Below are 22,378 nucleotides of genomic sequence, written 5' to 3'. Positions count from 1 at the left end.
CTCGGCTTCTAATGTCAAGTCCTGTGGTGGTCATGGCGATAAGGTGCCAATATTTTGAATGAAGCACTAAATACTACGAATTGAAGACATTCTCTTGGAAGGAAGTCTTTGGTAATTGTAGGGGGTGGGGTGGGGGGTGAAGAAATGTTATGGAGTTTTGTGGCAGAGTTTTGAAACGAAGGAGAGAGAACGCGTGAGAAAAAGAGTGGGTGTGTGTGTGTGTGTATGTGTGTATGTATGTGTGTGTGTGTGTCTATGAATGAGAGTCCAAGGAGAGAAAGAACACATACCTATGTTTGTGAATGTGTGTGTGTATGTGTGTGTGAGAGAGAGAGAGAGAGAGAAAGAGAGAAAGAAAGAGAGAGAGAGCGAGAGAAAGAAAGAGAGAGAGAGAGAGAGAAAGAGAAAGAGAGAAAGAAAGAGAGAAAGAAGAGAGAGAGAGAGAGAGAGAAATGGCAAATGAAGAGAGCGCGGAAGCAAATGAAGAGAAGAGACAGAAAGGGCAAAGGAAGGAAGCGAGAGAGAGAGAGAGAGAGAGAGCAAAGGAAGAGAGAAGAGAAAGATTTAAGGAAGAAAGAAAAAGAACAAAAGAAAAGAAAGAAAGAGAGAGAGAGAGAGAGAGAGCGAAGGGAGGTTGCTAATTACAGACACTCATCTTTAACATGTACTCCTCCTACCCAACTCTCCTATGTACGTAAGACACACACACACACATACACACACACACCATTAACGTTTGTTCTCTGACGTTAAATCTTAGAAGAACCAGTGGAAGTGAACGACGTCAGAGCAACACCTCCGCCCGACCCGCGTCCGCCACTCTCGCAGCCGACAAACATATAAAAAGGCCCCTCGCATCTCTGAATCGCTATTAATTCGCTCTCAGCAGACGTTCATCTTTTTTTGATCAGTGAAGATTGATTGTTCGTGTATAAATTCTTTTTGGTGTTTGCCACACACGGAACGACTACAACAGCATCGATAGGAAGGAAGGTTTATTACATTGTGAAAGAAAACCCCCTAAAAGCAACAACAGAAACCAAACTGAGCAATTTGCATATAAAAGCTTTGCGATAAAGGAAGCTTCAAGATTATTTTTCTTAAATTAACGAAGCAATTAATTCTTCATTAAACAAGTGAAAAAAAACAAAAAAACAAAACAGCAACCACGAAAACAAAGCTAAAAAAAATTGATAATTAATTAACTACATTTATAAGTGTTGTTAATTAATTAATTAATTAATTAATCTTTTAAGATTATATAATTGTTAAATTGAGTAAATTTACTTTTTAAAAAACCCTAAGAAACCAACAGAACTCACGTTATCGTTTCTGATTGATACGTGTATCGATATACAGTGAGATATCGATAATTACTGATAAAATTCATTGATAAATTATTGATATATTTATGTATTGCAAAGAGTTAATGACTTCAGGACCAAACGCAAAAATGTTGGTAAGTATTTCAGTTTCTTCTTTCTTTCTTTCTTTCTTATTTTTGTTTCGCGCAGAATTAATAGTTTTCTCTTTGATTTTATGTTATTAGTGTAACTGTTTTTGTTGTTGCTGTTGTTAGTAGTAGTCGTAATCGTAGTAATCAGCGCCGTCTTAAGGCATGGGTTCACTGGACAGTTACCCGGGGGCCTCACAGATCTTGGGGCCCAATTCTAATATATGTATGATGTGATTTGCTGTCAAGAAAAAAATTGTTGCAGGGCCCAATGCAATTGATTCGCCCGAGGGCCTTAAGGGTCTAGGGCAGTGCTTTTTAAACTTTTTGCTGGAGCGGAACCCCAAGGAAACATTCCACTGGCTCGAGGAACCCCTGTGCAATAATTTAATAGTCTTATGCACACATATCTGCACAGGAAAATTAAAAATTACTGCCGATTTTAGCAGTTTTGTAACTTCTTGCGGAACTCCTGGACTGTACTAGCGGAACCCTGGTTGAAAACCACTGGTCTAGGGGTTCAATTCTTATCTAGGTATGATGTGGTTTACTGCCTGCCAATAAGTAAACGCAAAAGATCCCAGTGCACTGATTTTCCGGGGAGCCTATAATGCTCTCAAGACGGCCCTGGCAATGATGATGTCGTCGTTATACTATTTGTTATTAGTGGTTGTTGTTGTTGTTGCTGTTAAGCAACTAGACGGGTAAGGGTGATTAGGTGATGGTCTAGGACTTAGGGGAAGGAGACCCCAGACCTTGGGGAAAAAAAAATTTTGGTCGTCTTGTTGTAGTCGAGGGCTCTTCGTTGACGCCCGACACCACTGGGAGGTGGCCCTCGAAGTCGCTGGAAATGGAGATCTCCAGGTCCAAATTCTTGAACGGCTGTTATTGGTGGTGGAGTCGATGGTGTTATTGTTGTTGCTGTTCTGGTTGTCGTCCAGCTCCCAGGCCAGTTCTGATCGACCATTGAAACCCATGATCAAAGACATTCCAGCTGTGACAGTCATGCCTTCTTTGTAGCGGGGATGACGAGGGGGTTGGCTTTGGGAGGTAGCTAATACTATAATTTATGATTAAATATCTTCACTCTTGAGAGATGGCGAGGGTGGTAGATTGACAGAATCTACCGAGCGGTCACAGCACTTTATATGCCGAGTTCAAATCCTATCAAAGTCAATTTCATTAACTTTCATTCTTTGGGGACTTGATAAAACAAAGCACGAGTCATATACTAGGGTGAATGCAGGACCGGACTTAGACTTAGTGGGGCCCTGGGCCAATAAATTTTAGGAGCCCCTACAATTTTACGTATGTTTTCAGAATATATTTTTCAGAAGATAACACATATTCAAAGTATTTTTTTTTTAAATCTTTGTTTTAAAAAGAACTAATTCAGATCATTATAAGATAATAAAGAGGGTTTCATTAAATCTATTGACCACAAACAGTTTGAAGCTACCCCTAAAGGGCCTAAGTGGACTTAGAGGAACTCAAATTCGATAGCTTTTAAGATTTAAATCAAAAGGGGGCCCAATAATTTTAACAGAACTCTGTGGGATTCAGAAAATTTAGACACGTTAAAAGAATTACAATTTTTTTATTTGATTGCTATGAATATATTTTTTTAAATTTAAAACTCCAACTTAGCTTCTTTGAGTTCAAGGAGCTCCTTAAGCTTCAGGCCGTGGGCCATGTTGGTGCATGTATTCTTTTCTACTCTAGGCACAAGGCCCGAAATTTTGGGGGAGGGGTCCAGTCAATTAGATCGACTCCAGTGCGTAACTGGTACTTAATTTATCGAGCCCGAAAGGATGAAAGGCAAAGTCGACCTCGGCGGAATTGGAACTCAGAACGTAGCGACAGACGAAATGCCTATTTCTTTACTACCCACAAGGAGCTAAACAGAGAGCACAAACAAGGGCAGACAAACGGATTAAGTCGATTATATCAACCCCAGTGCGTAACTGGTACTTATTTGATCGACCCCGAAAGGATGAAAGGCAATGACGACCTCGGCGGAACTTGAACTCAGAACGTAGCGGCAGACGAAATACTGTTGAGTATTTCGCCCGGCGTGCTAACGTTTCTGCCAGCTCGCCGCCTTCATGTTGGCGCATATATTAATCCGGTCCTGGATCAATGTTAACGATTAACTCTCTACCTATCTCTGCTAGAACAATAATCTAAAATAGTTAGGTGGGATTGGAGGCAAGTTTGACTAATGTTTCTAACAAAGCGAGGTCTCCTCCTTAACGTGATAATTAAAAGGGATCATAGGCAAAAGATTGGTTGAGAATTACTAATGAAGAGTCTACCTCATTAGCATATCCACTTCGATCAGTGAGTCTTAAATCAGCAAATGCCCTACACCCAGGTATATAGTAAAATCCACCCCACCCACTCTATATTCATGAAAAAAGAAAAAAGAAAGAAAACGGAACAGATTTTGTCTCCGTAAAAATTCTTTCTTTGGGGTTTGACAAGTTTTAAAAGTTTAAAATCATTTGATTAAACATGACGCTTTTTGGTTAAGGAATCAATTTCCCAGTCACGTAGTTTCAGGTTCAGTTCCTATGCACAGCGCCTTAAGCAAGTGTCTTCTACTATAGTTCCATCCCAACTAATGCATTCTGAGTGAATCCGTTGGACGGAAACTGAGAAATCCTATCGTATTGAGTATATGTATGCATGCTACGGTGAGTGTATGTGTATAATGTGTGTGCATGCGTGTATGAGTGTGCGTGCATGCATGCACATCTGATTTAATGAAAACAAGAGTTATACGTGAACTACTTCAAGTTTCACGCTTAGATCGTACAGTAATCGCACGGGCTTGTGTAGCGTACCGTGCGCGATGCGACAATTGTTCAGGTTAATAACATATGTACATATATACGTACGTACGTATGTTATCGATACATACGTACATACAGGCATACATTCATATATAACAAATGACAGAGACGAAAAGTGTAATATACGAGAAACTTTATTGCTCACAGCTATCGTTTCGATCCATCCTGCAACGATCCCTCGCGGGCGGGATTCTGTACAAGTGGTTGTGGTGCATCTCTCGGCGCAGAAGTGTCTCGTCAGATGATTTTACAGGGGTATCTCGTTAAATATACCCTGTTTCGTTCGGTTTTAATACGTGCTTCACCGCTAACTACTAGGTACATACCCGATGCTTAAATAATTACATACGTACATACATACATACATACATACATACATACATACATACATACATACATACATACATACATGTATGTATATACAAATATACATATATATATATATATATATATATATTTCTTTGCTACCCACAAGGGGCTAAATGCAGAGGGGACAAATAAGGACAGACAAAAACGAACTAAGTCGATTACATCGTCCCCCAGTGCGTAACTGGTACTTAATTTATCGATCCCGAATTGATGAAAGGCATAAATACACACACACACACACACGTATATGTATACACATACTTATGTTTTATATATATATATATATATAAGATATATATATACATATATGTGTATGTGTGTGTATATGTGTGTATATATATATAATTATATATATATATGCATATATATATATGTGTATATATATATATATATATATATATATATAATATATATATATATATATATACATACATACACACACATACACGCATATGTATGTATACGCCACAGCACCACTACCAATGATGTTAATACCACCACCACCACCACTACAAACCAAAACCACCAACTACTCCACCCTCACCTCACAACCACCACCACCACCCACCACCAACACCACCCACCACCACCACCACCCACCGCCACCTCCACCTCCCCCCCCCACTGACGTCCTTGTCACACATAAACACCTCTAATGACGAATCATCATTTTGAAATGGTCAAGTAGGAATTTCCGTCTAAGTTTCATCTTGAAAACAAAAATGGTTTTCCCATCAGACCTGCAGCTGGACGTTCCCCCCACCCCACCGCTATATTGCTGTTGTTGTTGTTGTTGTTCCTGCCACTGTGGCCGTGGTAAGAGTTGTGGTTGTTGTGGTTGTTGTAAAGTATGCCTCATTCAGTTGTTTGTTCGTCATTGAAGTGAAAATTAGTCATCAAAAGTGACTGATTATTTATTTATTTATTTATTTTTTTATTATTATTATTCAGTGAAAGAGAGAGAGAGAGCAATGCATGCCATCAAAGTGACACTGGGGTAAAATATACGAAGCCCAATATACCCATCGTGACTACCCGGCTGATAAGGGTACACCAGGTACATGCATCACAACCACGTGTGCACGACATGGGGATCTCATACCAAGATACACAGCACACGACCTTGCAGGTGGGGCCCAGTTAGAATTTTCTTCTGGTCGAGTAACCCATCCTGCTCAAAAGGTCCCTGTATAAGGGTGGTTTAAGGATGTTGAACGAAGCACCCATGTTTCCAAAGGTGAATTATCCAAACCTCTAAGAATTCCTTTCAACACAGAGCTATGATGCTCAGGGTCAGAGATGCACATATCATCAGCCACCAAGGGACATGCTCAAATGGTTAAGGTCAAACAACTGACAAGCAAATCTGTGGTACTGAGCAGAACATTTGCTGTAGCTATTATTATTATTATTATTATTATCATTATCATTATTATGTATGCTAAGGCAGTGTGCTGGCAGAATCTGTGTCATGAAACAAAAGAAACCCAGGGAAAGAAACATCATTTGGTTTAATCCTCTTTTCAGCCTTAATGTAATAAGGAATATAGCATACATCTTCCTAGATTAATCAGTAACTACTCTGCAACTGAATACAAATACTACAAATCATTCAACAGAAACAGTATAAAAATCAAAAAGCATAAGATGCATCATATAATCACTAAACAATAACACAGTTAGCAACACACAGCTGCAAAACAGATGCAATTTCGTAAGAATTAGAACATGCCCACAGAAATTGTTTATAAACAAACAGTATATGAAGCAACATTTTCACAAGAAGGAAAACAGAAAGAAACTATATCAGTGCCACTAGTAGAATGTTTAAAAGCTGATGTACACAATATATATGCACATTCTATGCCATATACATTCTAGGCTATATATAAAAGTAATACAACATCACTGTCCAAATACATCACAACATCACTGCAAACATAAAAAATAGGGCATTATAGATTATGCACCATCATATACAAACTGCTTTGGTATCTGCCCCCTCTGCACCACAGGAAAATAACACATATTCACACAAAATGTACAATTGTAAATCAGAGAAATGAGATCATGTCACAATGCAGCCACCAAAATAAATTCATTTTCAAAAAATGGTCCAAACTTCAAACAGGTTCAAACTAACACCAAAAGCCCACATCTACAAGCATAAACTTCACACACACATGCATGCACACACTTATATACATGAAAATACTCACACATGCATACTTAAAGCATACACCCATTCATATATCCTACTACACATATATGCCCAAATATATGCAGAAGTGTGTGCATATGCACACATTTATATAAACCAAAAGAACAAACGATAGTCCTCTTGACATCTTAAACACTACACACATACAAATACATACATGTACACATTCACACCTGATGAGACCCCAATAATGTTCGAAAATTGATCTAGGCTATTCTTCATTTCTTTCAGTCTTCAGAGAAATAGTTAAGCTTACCATGTCTGTGTGTCCACTACATAGGTTTACACACACACACACACACACACACACACATTTACAAAGCAATATATGTATGTCGTACTTCTGGGTCTAATTTTGAAATATTTATGAAATCTCAAACAGACTTGAGTGGAAAGCCAGAATGTCAGAAAGACAGACAGACAGACAGACAAACAGATAAACAGAGATCTCAACTGACGAACAGACAACAGACAGAGAGCATGAAACTTACGTAAAATATGGCCACTTCCTGTTTTTTAGGTCAAGCTACTAATTATCGGGCGGAAATAATTAGAACCAGTGACCCCTCTCGTCTCTTTTCAAGCGCAGCTGCATCAGCGTTAGTAGTGGCTGTGATGGTGGTGGTGTAGTAGTTGCAGTGGTGGTGGTGGTGGTGGTAGTTGTCATAATAGGGGTGATGGATGTGAGGGTGCTGGTGCTGGTAGTTGTTGTGGTGGTGGTGGTGGTTGTGGTGGTGGTGATGGTGGTGGTTTTGGTGGTGGTGGCCGCAGTGTTGGTGGTGTTTGTGGTAGTTGTCATAATAGGGGTGGTGGATTTGAGGGTGCTGGTGCTGGTAGTTGTAAGAGTGGTGGTGGTGGTGGTGGCGGCGGCGTTGGTGGTATTGGTAGTAGTTGTCATAATAGGGGTGGTGGATGTGAGGTGCTGGTGCTGGTAGTTGTAAGAGTAGTGGTAGTGGTGGTGGTGGTGGTGGTGGTGGTGGTTTTGGTGGTGGCAGTGGCGATATGCTTTGCCAGTAGTCTAGTTACATCCCATTATGCATGATCTGAGTTCAAATCCTATCAGAGTCAATTTTGCCTTTCTCATCCTTCCCTGGGTCAGTAAAATAAACAACAGGAAGAGACGGAAAGAGATGTGAAGGATTGAGATACTCAGCCACCTACTCCTCACCCCTCCTTCTTATTTTAGGTCTTTTGCCGATGTTATTATGCCAAATTGTTGTTGTCATTTGTGTTGTTGTTATCATCATTGTTATTGTTGCTGGCTTAGGTTTAATCCTGATCAAGCAGGCTCAGGCTCAGAACCATTCCAACCATGACCATCCCATCTTTTTCCTTCGTATTATGCATAGAGAACTCAGGGGTATATCATCTAACATACAGGGGAGGACAAAAGTAGGTATACAGTTATAATAGTTATAATTAGAAATAATTATTTTGTAATTGAAAGGGTTAATTAAAAATAACATAGAATCAGAGAATTTTTATCCTAAAAAGGAAATACAGAAGTGAAGAGAACATTCTTCTCATATTAAGAAACTGTATACCACTGAGCCATGTGAAGGTGCATAGCTCAGTAGTTAGATTGTCAGGCTTACAATCATGAGGTAGTGAGTTCGATTCCCAGACCGGGCTGTGTGTTGTGTTCTTGAGCAAGACACTTCATTGTCATTTTGCTCCAGTTCACTCAGCTGTAGAAATGAGTTGCTATGTCACTGGTGCCAAGCTGTATCGGCTCCTTTGCCTTTCCCTTTGATGACATCAGTGGTGTAGAGAGGGGAGGCTGGTATGCATGGGTGACTGATGGGCTTCCCTATAAACAACCTTTCTTGGACTTGTGCCTCAGAGGGTAACTTTCTAGGTGCAATCCCATGGTCATTCATGACTGAAGGGAGTCTTTACTCTTTACCAACTTTTACCCACCCCTATATACTTTTCTAAAACAGTGACTGTGATTTGAGGGAGACTTGGCTGCTGTTTCTAACGGATTGAAGAACCACAATAGTGCTTGCCTGTGTTGTTGTTTTTATGATTGTCATCATCATTGCAAGTATTAAACTAATTGATGGGAGCCCTTTTGCACTCCTTTATTTTCTTTTCAACTCTAGGCACAAAGCCCGAAATTTTTGTAATGGGGGACAGTCGGTTAGATTGACTCCAGTATGCAACTGGTACTTAATTTACTGACCCCGAAAAGATGAAAGACAAAGTTGACCTCGGCAGAAGGTGCTTTTTATGTGCCACCTGCACAGCAGCCAGTTCAGCGGCACTGGCAACGACCTCGCTCAAATATTTTTTCACGTGCCACCAGCACAAGTACCTGAATACTAAAGGATTAATCCTTGGTTAGCCTTGTTGACAGTCAATTACCAGTTCATTACTGGTCTATTGACAGCCCAGTATTTGTCCAATGACAGTCCATTACAAATGGACAGTCATTGGAGTGACAATGGAGTAGTAATGGACTGTCAATGGAATGTCAATAGACTGTCATTGGACTGGTAATTGACAGATAATGGAAAGTCAGAAGATAAGTAGTGGACTGTCAATGGAATGTCAATAGACTGTCATTGGACTGGTAATTGACAGATAATGGACAGTCAGAAGATAAGTAGTGGACTGTCAATGGAATGTCAATAGACTGTCATTGGACTGGTAATTGACAGATAATGGACAGTCAGAAGATAAGTAGTGGACTGTCAATGGAATGTCAATAGACTGTCATTGGACTGGTAACTGACAAATAATGGAAAGTCAGAAGATAAGTGGTGGACTGTCAATGGAATGTCAATAGACTGTCATTGGACTGGTAATTGACAGATAATGGACAGTCAGAAGATAAGTAGTGGACTGTCATTGGAATGTCAATAGACTGTCATTGGACTGGTAACTGACAAATAATGGAAAGTCAGAAGATAAGTAGTGGACTGTCAATGGAATGTCAATAGACTGTCATTGGACTGGTAACTGACAAATAATGGAAAGTCAGAAGATAAGTAGTGGACTGTCAATGGAATGTCAATAGACTGTCATTGGACTGGTAATTGACAGATAATGGACAGTCAGAAGATAAGTAGTGGACTGTCAATGGAGTGTTAATGGAATGGTAATAAACCAGTCATGGCTTGTCATTCTTATTGAAGATGAAAATTATGTACAACATCCATTTAATACTATGGAGGATATTGAATATGGCCAACTGACTTGGTAGAAATGATAGCAACCACAATTTCTTTCCAGTCCCACTCTACTGCTGTGAAAAGGATTGCGGATACCCATTAAAGAAAGAAAAGTAAAAATAGACAAGATGGCCACAGCTTGAATGTTTTTTATCATAAGTTTATTCACCTTTGGTTGACCAAGGGTGAAACAAGAAGAAGAAGAAGAACAACAACAACAACTGATTATTTCATTAAATTTACTGTTGTAAAATATTTTTAAGGTGAATTAATAGCTTTGAAGATTCTTGCTCGTGGGTCTTAATTAAAAAGGGCAGAAACCAAGAGGGTAAATGATTATGGATGAAATGGTATGGTTTGAGGTCCAAGTTATATGGTGGTCATCGTTCATCGTTTAACGTCCGCTTTCCATGCTAGCTTGGGTTGGACAATTTTGACTGAGGGCTGGCGAACCAGATGGCTGCACCAGGCTCCAATCTTGATCTGGCAGAGTTTCTATAGCTTGATGCCCTTCCTAATGCCAACCACTCTGAGAGTGTAGTGGGTGCTTTTTATGTGCCACCGACATGGGGGCCAGTCAGGCGGTACTGGCAATGACCTCGCTCGAATCTTTTTACATGTACCACCGGCACAGGTGCCAGTGAAGCGACGTTGGTCTTAGGAGAAATCTGTCATGCATTCAGGTGAACCAAATATTTAATGTTTTGTATTTTTTATATTTTCAGACGAAATCTCAAGTTAGACACCCAGAAAAAGAATTGAAAGGTATTTGTCAGTGATTTTATTTCTTAATGTAATTAGTAATTGTAGATGAGGGCACGAACATAATTAGTTTAGATTCCTCTGCGTGACATATTAGACAAGTCTCTTCTAACATGACCTCAAAGTTGAGCCAAGCCTAGTCACAGAGACTGTGTGGAAACCGGTTGAATAGATTGCACTTGTGTCATAAATGTATCTAAGGTAGACTTAACCCTTTCATTACTGTATTTATTTTGAGATGTTCTGTGTTTCTTTCAATTACTTTAAATATAACAAAGAATTTAGTAAAATAACTTAGTTATCATTCAGCTAGTGTTAGGAACATAAATTGTGACTAAGGTTTGGTGGAAGATTTTAATTCAAAACTTATGAAAACAAGACATTTATACTACAGAGCTAGAATTATTTTCAGCCAGGTTGGTATCAAAAGGTTTAAGAATTGCTTCTCTATTATATATTTTAACCCTTCAATTACTGTATCTATTTTGAAATGCTCCGTGTTTCTTTCAATTAATTTTAAATATAACAAAGAATTTAGTAAAATAACTTAGTTATCATTCAGCTGGTGTTAGGAACATAAATTATGACTAAGGTTTGGTAGAAGATTTTATTTCAAAACTTATGGAAACAAGACATTTGTACTACAGAGCCAGAGTCAGTTTCAGCTGGGTTGGTATCAAAAGGGTTAAGAATTGTTTCTCTATTATATATTTTAACCCTTTCGTTACTGTATTTATTTTGAGATGCTCTGTGTATCTTTCAATTAATTTTAAATATAACAAAGAATTTAGTAAAATAACTTAGTTATCATTAAGCTAGTGCTAGGAACATAAATTGTGATTAAGGTTTGGTGGAAGATTTTAATTCAAAACTTATGAAAACAAGACATTTGTACTACAGAGCCAGAAGTGGTTTCAGCTGGGTTGGTATCAAAAGGGTTAAGAATTATTTCTCTATTATATATTTTAACCCTTTCATTACTGTATCTATTTTGAGATGCTCTGTGTTTCTTTCAATTACTTTAAATATAACAAAGAATTTAGTAACATAACTTAGTTATCATTCAGCTAGTGTTAGGAACATAAATTGTGACTAAGGTTTGGCGGAAGATTTTAATTCAAAACTTATGAAAGCAAGACATTTGTACTACAGAGCCAGAGGTGGTTTCAGCCGGGTTGGTAATGAAAGGGTTAATACGTTGCTCAGTTTAACACCATTGCCTAATAGCTCTTGGATACATTTGGCATTTAGATTAGCCGATTCCTTTGCAAGAATTCGGCCCAAGATTAAGGTTTCTGGTCTTAGGGTCACTTTGTTCTCTTGCTTCTCTTCCATCAGTTGTAGAGGCTTGGCAAGACAGTCACGGGTTCCATCTTGCATCTGACTCTAAATCACAAAATATAAAATTTAATGATTTTAAATTGAGGAAAATGTCATGAGTTTAGGGAAGTAGAGGTATGTTAAGATTTGGGAGTTCAAGGATAGAAAGGAAAAATAGTTAAGGGCTATATACCACCCCTTGGTAAACTGAGATGAGAGAGAGAGAAAGAGAGTGGGGGTGAGAAAGAGAGAGAAAGAAAGAATTACTTGGAGGAAATACAATAGATGTATATGATTTTGTAATTTTTTTTTGATTTTTTTCTTCAGAGCTTCGCGAAGCCTTTCGATTCTTGGACATCAATGGGGATGGAACAGTATCTGTCCATGAACTTCGCACAATTATGCACAGTCTTGGGCATTTCCCATCAACTGAGGAGTTGAGACAGGTACTCCGAGATCACAATTTCACAGGTATGTAACATCAAGAAATATTTGTGGTTGTCGTGATTGTCGTTGTTACTGTTTTTGTGTTGTAACAATTTCTGAATGACAATTTAAAATAAAATATTCATGTTTTTGTTTTTGTTTATTTGTTTTGAAGGTGACGGCTTTTTGACATTTGATGAATTTGTTGGCACGATGGCTAGTTATGTTGGATTTTCAACATCAGACCATGACAAGGAACTTCGGGAAACATTCAAGGTATGGTTATACTCAATGACTTCAGCATTCCAGAATGTATTTTATATTTTTTTTCTTTTTTAAATGCTATAGTCAGGGGCAATGTAAAGGTTCCTTGTTAGATTGAGGGTGTATTAGTTTGTTTATTAGGAACCATCATTGTGTGAATGACAAAATAAAAATTCAAAATAAGGTTTAACGATCATACCTCTTCATTCAGCAACATTGACAAACAGAATGCAACAAGACTCTCAAGTGTTATATCTGGTCATTGAAAGAAAATGCTTCTGTCTATAATATTAACTGGCATATGACTGATATTTTAGAGTGAGGGACTTATAAAAATGGCAGCAAGAGATGTGGGATATGCACTGCAAAGAAAAGGCTGATCCTAAAAGGTTTCCTACAACAAGGGTTACATTTAAATGTTAAAATAAGAAATGATTGGAAATGTAAACACATGCAAATTCATTTTATGTGCCTGGATACAGTTGTTTAAAATTACGAGTAGTGGTTGTATGCAAGTGTGACTAAACATATATGGTGATAAGTGCAAATATGCAGAGCTAGGGGACATGCATATCTATCAAAACTTAGAGCATAATTTATGGACTTTATATCTATATTAAACTACATATTTCTATTGCAGTATTGCTTGTTTTGTAGTTATTTTTTATAGCAGTAAATGTCTATTTGATTATCTTAATCAAATAGACATTTTGATTAAGATAAGAATTATCTTAATTCTTATTGATGATTATCTCAAAAATATGTATCAATCTATAAAGTAGTTATTAAATCTAGGTCTTTGGATAAGCTTCGCTTCTGTACTATTCAAATAATTAACTGACTTGTTGATGTTGAATATTTGTTGTGATAGTGCTGTATTATTGAAATACTGAACTGAATATAACTGACATTGAGTATTTTTTGCGATACTCCTGTATTATTGTTGAACTTAACTGACTGTAAATGGCATTTGCTGTTTGCAACACTGTAGCAAAGTTAGAAAGCTTAACAAAAATGCAAGTCCTTTTTTTTATAATGTCAGCTAATTGGGTCATTCATTCTTTGAAATATTTTGTCAGTGAAATTGTGTCTGTAATGATAATGTTAAGATGTGTTTTGTTGTTTTTTCTTGCAGTATTTTGACCGATCAGGGCGAGGTTTCATTTCTGCCGACGACCTTCGAACCGTTCTTGAATGTCTTGGAGAAGATATAACTGAAGAAGAACGTGAGTACACACACATATATATATATACATACATACATAAATATATACATACACAGATGCATAAATATATACATATATATACAAATATATATATATATATATATATAATATATATATATATATATATATATATAATTTAATATTTCTAATTTTGGTGATCAGTGAATAAATTTCACTGAAAATATATATACTTATGAAGCCTAGACAAGTATCTTCAGCTAGCAGGCCATGCTACTCTAGACTGATGCTGAGCAAAAACTCAGAAACATGCATGTCTCTAGATACAGGCCTAGCTGTTGAAGGTGCTTGTCTCCCCTTCGTAAATATAAGGACACAGGAAATGTGTCAAAGCTGACAGGAAGCGTGGATGCTTCCTAGGGCTAAATAGCAGTGGTGGGATTCCCTTTACAGTATACAACCGCTCTTTCGTTCCATCACCGCTCATATCTCTCTGAGATATTTAGAAATTTAATATTTCTAATATATATATATATATATAAGGGCTGAGACATCTGGTGCCTTGTTGTACTCAAGAAGACCTGTGTCTGCCACAACAGACTTGATACTGGTGCTGGTGCCACATAAACAGCCCCCAGTACACTCTGTCAAGTGGCTGGTGTTCAGAAGGGCACCCAATAGCAGAAACCATGCCAGAACAGACTGTGGACCCTAGTATGACCCCTGGCCTTTCTAGCTCCAGGCAAACCATACCAGAATGAAAAATGGACGTTAAATGATCACTCACACGCATGCACGCACACATGTACACATGCATGCACGCACACACACACAAACACACACACACACACACACAAACACACACAAACACACACACACACACGCACACACACATACACACACACACACACACACATACCTGCTCTGCAAAGTACTGACATTTGAGTTTGATTTGTATTTTCTTGCAGTCGAAGAGATGATAGCAGAGGTGGACATTAACGGCGATGGAAGGATTGATTTCGAAGGTAAATTTTCCAGCTTTCCTTAATCTACTTTGTCATCGATGTATTGATCTACACATTTATTGAAGTAACAATATATTGATACGTTGAACTATCAATACATTGACGTACTTATGTATCTCTGAAATAATAAACCAACTTACAAATGAATATACATTACTATCACATTTCAAAATGGCTGTTGACCAACAAGAGATGCCTCTTTGTGGTTCCTAGATTCACTAAAAAAGCAGTCAAATTTCCTATTCACCATTTTTAACATCTCTCTCTCTACTCCGCACGTAAAAAGCACCATCCGATCGTGGCCATTGCCAGCCTCGCCTGGCCCCCATGTCAGTGGCACGTAAAAAGCACCATCCGATCATGGCCGTTTGCCAGCCTCGCCTGGCCCCCATGCCGGTGGCACGTAAAAAGCACCGTCCAATCGTGGCCGTTTGCCAGCCTCGTCTGGCACCTATGCCGGTGGCACATAAAAAGCACCCACTACACTCACGGAGTGGTTGGCGTTAGGAAGGGCATCCAGCTGTAGAAACATTGCCGGATCAGACTGGGCCTGGTGCAGCCTTCTGGCTTCCCAGACCCCAGTTGAACTGTCCCACTCATGCTAGAATGGAAAGCGGACGCTAAATGATGATGATAATGATGATGATATATATATATATACATATACACACATAGTTTATCATGTATTTTCACATAATTAATTATTTTAATAAGTTTTTATTTCTCTCTCTTGCAGAATTTATCGCTTGCCTAAAAGAACATGATGACCACCGGCGGTGGTCAGTCAGTGTTGACTTATCTCCAGACAATCGGACTCTGAAATAAAAATCTAATAATTATTCTAATAACTTTAATTAGTCGTATGAGAAATCGTATGGTCTTTTCTATTTTTTTCCTTAATAGAGCCTTTATCCTCTCAGTAACGGTAGCGTCACAAACGCTTGCTCTATTGGCGGGAAAAACAACAACAGCAAAAAACACAACAGACACAGAGACAGCATTTTTCCTGGGGCTGTGTGAATTATAAATTACATGTAAATGCTTATTGAAGGGTTCTTCGGTATTCGGTAACGGACAGATTCTAAACTAGCGCGGCATTTAGGATGAGATGAAGGGCAGGATCAAACAAAGAAAAAAAAAAAAGCAGAAATGATTAAAGACAAGGAAGAAGAGAGTAAAACATTACGAGGAGAGAATAAAATAGAAAGAAAGAAAAAAGGAAGGAAGAAATGAAGCAAGAAAGAAAGAAAGAAAAAAACGAAAGACTTATGTATAGTTATGTATTTTCAAAAAAAAATGGCCAAAATAGAAAAGAATTTCTCCACAGCCTCACATACCCGTCCCCACCACCACCACCACCACCACAAATTGTTGATGTTACGAACGAAGAACACAAGAAGCAATACGAACTAATCACACACTCGGAAAATGGCAGTTCCTGACTGTTTTATCATTGTGACACATTTTGGGAAAAACAAATAAATCTTTGAGACTTTTTGTTTTTAGAATATATTTCTAATGAGGTGCATTTAACATTTGATTTATTTTCTCGAGGAAATATTTCTCGTTTTTTTTTTCTTTTTACAATAAATATTGTGTTGTGGCCTTAATGCCTGCCTGCCTGTGGCTTATTGTATAACGTATTTATAAACACTATATATTTTTTATCAAATATTTCGAAAGTAAAAGCTTTTGTTTTTGTGTTTCTTTTGGAATTATAGAATGAGACATTATTCTTAAAAGCATAACTATCTTTCTCTTTCTCACTCTGTCTCTCTCTGTCTCTCTTTCTCTATCCTCTCACTGTCCTCCAACTGAAAACCTCAATTAAATGAAAGTCGAAAACAAACTGAGCATTTCCAAATAATTGATTGCATACTCTCACCTTATATTTATTTTCTTGTACTCTCAATAAATATTCCCACCCCCACTGTACTCACTTCTCTCTAACCAATTCCAAATAAATGGGGTGCACCTTATACCACCTTCCATTTTATATTTATATATTTTCGTTGAAAAAAAATAGCTGCTGCTTTCTATATGCTATTGCCACATACATACACATACATAGATATACAATATATACACACATGTATATACATATCTACACACACACACACATGCAATCACATTAAGACACTTGTCTGGAAAAGTTATAATCCAAAGATAATCCCACCCTCCCCATCTTTTTAAAATTTCTTCTGATTAGATAATTTGCAATTACTCTTAAGTAATTATTATTATTGAACAGATTGTTATTATTATTATTATTATTACATACCATCCCTGTTCTTTATGTTGTTCTTCTGTGTGTGTACGTGTGTCCATACTCAAGCTTCACAACCAGTGCACAAAAAAAATTAATATCAGTACAATGGTTCGTTAATTAAAACAATGTTTTGAAAATATAAGAGATACCTGATCTTCCGTATCATTCTTGAATTCATTTTAACAAAAAGGTTTTTTTCCCCCACTTTTCTCAATGATGAATCACAAGAATGGGCAGTCCAGACATTTCTCTATGATTGCAGATTGTCATTTCGTATTTGGTGATAAACTAATGCCTTATGGGTAAAATAAAATATCACCGTTTTCCAGCATGAAAATACTGCAATTTCAAATTTATATTGGCACTTGCACACACTACACACATACTTTCATCATAGCAGGAGATTAAAGCTATATAACATATTCTGCTGGTTCAATTGTCTCCTTCAAAATTTTGAAGGAGAAATTGCGTGATATCCTGCCTTCATTGTTTGAACAACAATAATAAAACTATGGAAAGGTTTCTTCATCTCATCCTCAAATAAATGAACAATAAGATTAACAACAGACAAGAGGATGTGCACAAGGAGTGTATTAGTTTGACGCTCAGTAAAAAGAGAGAGTCTTTGACGTTTCGAACCTAGCTCTTTGTCGGGAAGGAGAAAGGGAAAAGTTCAAAGAAGGAAAAGAAGTTGTCAACAACACGTGTGTAGTTACATTGCTGAAGTGTGTACACGCACACACACACATACACACACATATATATATATATATATAAAGTTATTTATTTTTGTACATTAAGTTATTTTTCTCCCAATAAAAAAAGAAGAGATGTTTAAAAATCCCTTTGAAAGAGTATACATGGTCTCATGGAAATATTTATGTCTGTCTATACAGGCATTCTGTCCAGACGTTATGTATGTGTGTATATGAACATATGTATATATAATATATATATATATATATACAAAGAGCAATAAAGATTCAAGTTAATTTAAAAAATTTACTTGAATATGGTACCTAACTTAGATGCACCAAAAAAAACTATACTGATTTAACAATACAGTAATGTGGGGTGATTATAAGCGAGAAAGAAGCAACAAGAATGGATAGGTTTTTAGTACGATCGTTTCATACAAGGACAGGTTTTATTAAAAGTTGCAAAGATTACAGCATATAACGAGTCCCGTACTCATCAGCTAAAATACATGTAAGTTCTCTAGACATCCTAGTGTTTGAGGCTATACTCATGAAGTAATGTAGATAATTAAACAGATTTCTAAAGTTCATTAAAGTTCTTTAAAGATGATGCATAGTCTTATCACAGAATTTTAAAAAAGTTTTGGTAGCATCACAGAGAAGGTGACCTAATCCATATGAATTTCCATAGATATGATGAGGGATTATATACTCACAGAAGACAAATTATCCATTGTTATTAGCATTACAGAGAGGGTGAATTAATCCTTTGTATATATGCACAGATTCCAATGGTGTAGATGTAAATTTCCAGAGAAATGGAGATGAATTTCATATTCACAGGCGATAAATTTTACAATGGTTGAACACAATGAGGTAGGTACCAATCCTTGTTATATGATTAGGTGTTTGCCATATTAATCACATTACTGCTATTCACAAGAGGCTGCAGCTATTTAACTCTTAAAGGTTGAAGGGCTTACTAGATCGGCCAAGAATAGAGAAGGGAATAGCAGAGTTATTGTATGAAGGGAGAGTTATTGTATGAAGAAGAGCAAAGCCAGAAAGAGAGGTGAATGAGAGGCAGAAAGCTAGTTTATTTCGTATCCGTTACAATTGTAATGGATATGAAATAATTGAAATACCAACAAGGATTGGTACCTACCTCATTGTGTTCAACCATTGTAAAATTTATCGCCTGTGAATATGAAATTCATCTCCATTTCTCTGGAAATTTACATCTACACCATTGGAATCTGTGCATATATACAAAGGATTAATTCACCCTCTCTGTAATGCTAATAACAATGGATAAATTTGTCTTCTGTGAGTATATAATCCCTCATCATATCTATGGAAATTCATATGGATTAGGTCACCTTCTCTGTGATGCTACCAAAACTTTTTTAAAATTCTGTGATAAGACTATGCATCATCTTTAAAGAACTTTAATGAACTTTAGAAATCTGTTTAATTATCTACATTACTTCATGAGTATAGCCTCAAACACTAGGATGTCTAGAGAACTTACATGTATTTTAGCTGATGAGTACGGGACTCGTTTATATGCTGTAATCTTTGCAACTTTTAATAAAACCTGTCCTTGTATGAAACGATCGTACTAAAAACCTATCCATTCTTGTTGCTTCTTTCTCGCGTATATATATATATATATATATATATATATTATATATATATATATATATTATACCGGAGTAAACACATAAATGTGAAAACAAGGTGGAAAAAAGAGTACTCAAATACCAGTGGTAGAGTAATATGCTTTATTTAAAGCAGCAGAAAATTCAACAAAACCTGTTACTTTGAGTTTCACATTGCTGCTTTAAATAAAGTATATATATATATGTACCTTTATACATACATACATACACACACACATGTTTATATATATATATATATATATATATAATCTATGTGGCAGTCTCTTACTTTCAAACTTGTTCCCTGATGTCAGTTCAATCAGTCAAAAAATAATAAATAATTTATGATAATTAATAATCGGTATTTATTGAACTGAGGAAGAAAACAGAACCTGCCAGAGTCTATATAGAAAGTCGAACAATATGACTAAGGACTGGCCGAATTGGTAGAGCACCAAACAAACAATGTTGTGGTGGTTAATTACGTTTAATTATATTGTTGGGTATCAAATCCCGCCTGGATCCGTTTTATTTTTCATTCTTCCTATCAAATATTTAGGTCGATCTAATTGACTCACTCCCCGCTCCCAGCAATTGTTTATGTTAGACATTTTTATTTTCCTTCCTTCCTTGGTCTACATTATACAGTTTTGAAGACAAAAACAGTCAAATAAACTTCTCACGAACATGCACCAACGATGTACGCATGCATGGCCACAGATTGATAAATGCACACTTACTCACACGAGTTTGCTAATTGTAAATATTTACGCCACTGAAAACTCTTCGTTAAGAGTTGATTTCAATCAAATATGTAAATAGTTTGTTCATTTTTTTCCTTTTATTTTTGTTGCTGTGTGTTTCAATAAAATTTATTGGAAAACCAAATATGGACGTCGTGGCTTTTTCGTTTTGTTTGTTTTTGCCTTCCAAATTTCCTCTTATGTGTCGTTGTATATGTTTGTTTTGTTGTTGTTGTTGTCTGGCAAGTAACCAGACCTGAGATCATTTATTAAAATCTAGAATATTGTTATAGGGTTATGACAGTCAATTTAAATACACACTTATACCATTATATCTTATTTTTGTTTTATTTTACCAAATTATAATTATTATTATTATTATTATTATTATTATTATTATTATTCAGGTGCATGTGTGTACATACCTGCGTGTGTATATTTTGCTATCACGGTATAAGTACAAGTATTTATTTGTGACCGCTGTTATCTTGCTCTCTCTGATATCTCGTTAAAGTACAACACAATGTTAATTGTTAATGATATGCAAACACGCACAAACACACACACACACACACACACACACACACATTATTGTGGAGATACATGCAATATACATGACTTGGCACCCAGTTGTAATGATGTAAGAGCTGTATCAGGCAACTGCTACCTGGTCAAAATCCATGCTGGGTGTCAGTCAGCAAGTCACTCTCTGGAAGGAATGCAATTAAATACCTCCAGACTATTCATTCCATGATTTTTCTGATGCGTGAGGCGAGAGAGAGATAGGCCTATAGTTTTTAGCATCTGCTCTCTCTTTTACTCTTTTACTCTTTACTTGTTTCAGTCATTTGACTGTGGCCATGCTGGAGCACCGCCTTTAATCGAGCAACTCGACCCCGGGACTTATTCTTTGTAAGCCCAGTACTTATTCTATCGGTCTCTTTTGCCGAACCGCTAAGTGACAGGGACATAAACACACCAGCATCGGTTGTCAAGCAATGCTAGGGGGGACAAACACAGACACACAAACACACACACATACACATACATATATATTTCTTTATTACCCACAAGGGGCTAAACACAGAGGGGACAAACAAGGACAGACAAACGGATTAAGTCGATTACATCGACCCCAGTGCATAACCGGTACTTAATTTATCGACCCTGAAAGGATGAGAGGCAAAGTCGACATCGGCGGAATTTGAACTCAGAACATAACCGCAGACGAAATACGGCTACGCATTTTGCCCGGTGTGCTAACATATATACGACGGGCTTCTTTCAGTTTCTCTGCTTCTTTTTTTATGGATAGGGCATATTATTCCCTCCTTTAGTTTGTCCAGGAGATTACCATTTCCAAAGAAGCTCTGAAAAACTAGCTGCAATGATTTTGCAAGGACTCGTTTGCATGACTTGAAGAGGATTTCTAGGAATCTATCAGGGCCCGCAGCTGAGTTTGCGTCTACATCACCCAGTATTACATCCTTTTCTTCCATGTTGATGTAATCAATCAGTTCTTACTGGCTCCTGTTCAGCTTCCATAGCAGTAAAGAATTCTACAAGTTTATGCATATAAACTTCTGGTGTATGATCTTTAGTATTTCAACCTGTGGAAGCACATGGCTTAGTGGTTAGAGCAGTAGAATTGCGGTCGACGGATCACGGGTTCGAATCTCAGACCAGGTGATTTGTGTGTTTATGAGCAAATAATCCTAAGCTCCATGCGGCTCCGGCAGAAGGTAATGGCAAACTTCTGCTGACTCTACGATGAGCTTCCTTCAGTTTCCGTCAAACAAATCCACTCACAAAGCTTTGGTTGGCCTGAGGCTGTAGTGGAAGACACTTGTCCAAGATGCCACGCATTGGGACTGAACCCGGAATCATGTGGTTGGTAAACAAGCTACTTACCACACAGTCACTCCTATGCCTAGGGTCAATTTATTTATTGA

The 22,378-nt window shown here is 37.2% G+C and overlaps 1 protein-coding gene across 1 annotated transcript; it reads left to right on the top strand.

The window, feature by feature from the left end:
• Positions 1-812: 812 nt before the first annotated feature.
• LOC115221516 (calmodulin-beta-like) lies at positions 813-17,069 on the top strand. The gene is made up of 7 exons (XM_029791717.2): positions 813-1,459; positions 10,800-10,839; positions 12,484-12,627; positions 12,758-12,858; positions 13,982-14,072; positions 14,999-15,055; positions 15,792-17,069. The coding sequence occupies exons 1-7, from the start codon at positions 1,412-1,414 to the stop codon at positions 15,878-15,880; spliced, it is 570 nt and encodes a 189-aa protein (XP_029647577.1). The 5' UTR covers positions 813-1,411; the 3' UTR covers positions 15,881-17,069.
• The last annotated feature ends 5,309 nt before the right edge of the window (positions 17,070-22,378 follow it).

This window comes from Octopus sinensis, linkage group LG18 (genome assembly GCF_006345805.1).
Source record: "Octopus sinensis linkage group LG18, ASM634580v1, whole genome shotgun sequence".
Taxonomy (NCBI): Eukaryota; Metazoa; Mollusca; class Cephalopoda; order Octopoda; family Octopodidae; genus Octopus; species Octopus sinensis.
The sequence above is the reverse complement of the archived record's forward strand: the minus strand, read 5'-3'. Positions and strand labels throughout refer to the sequence as shown.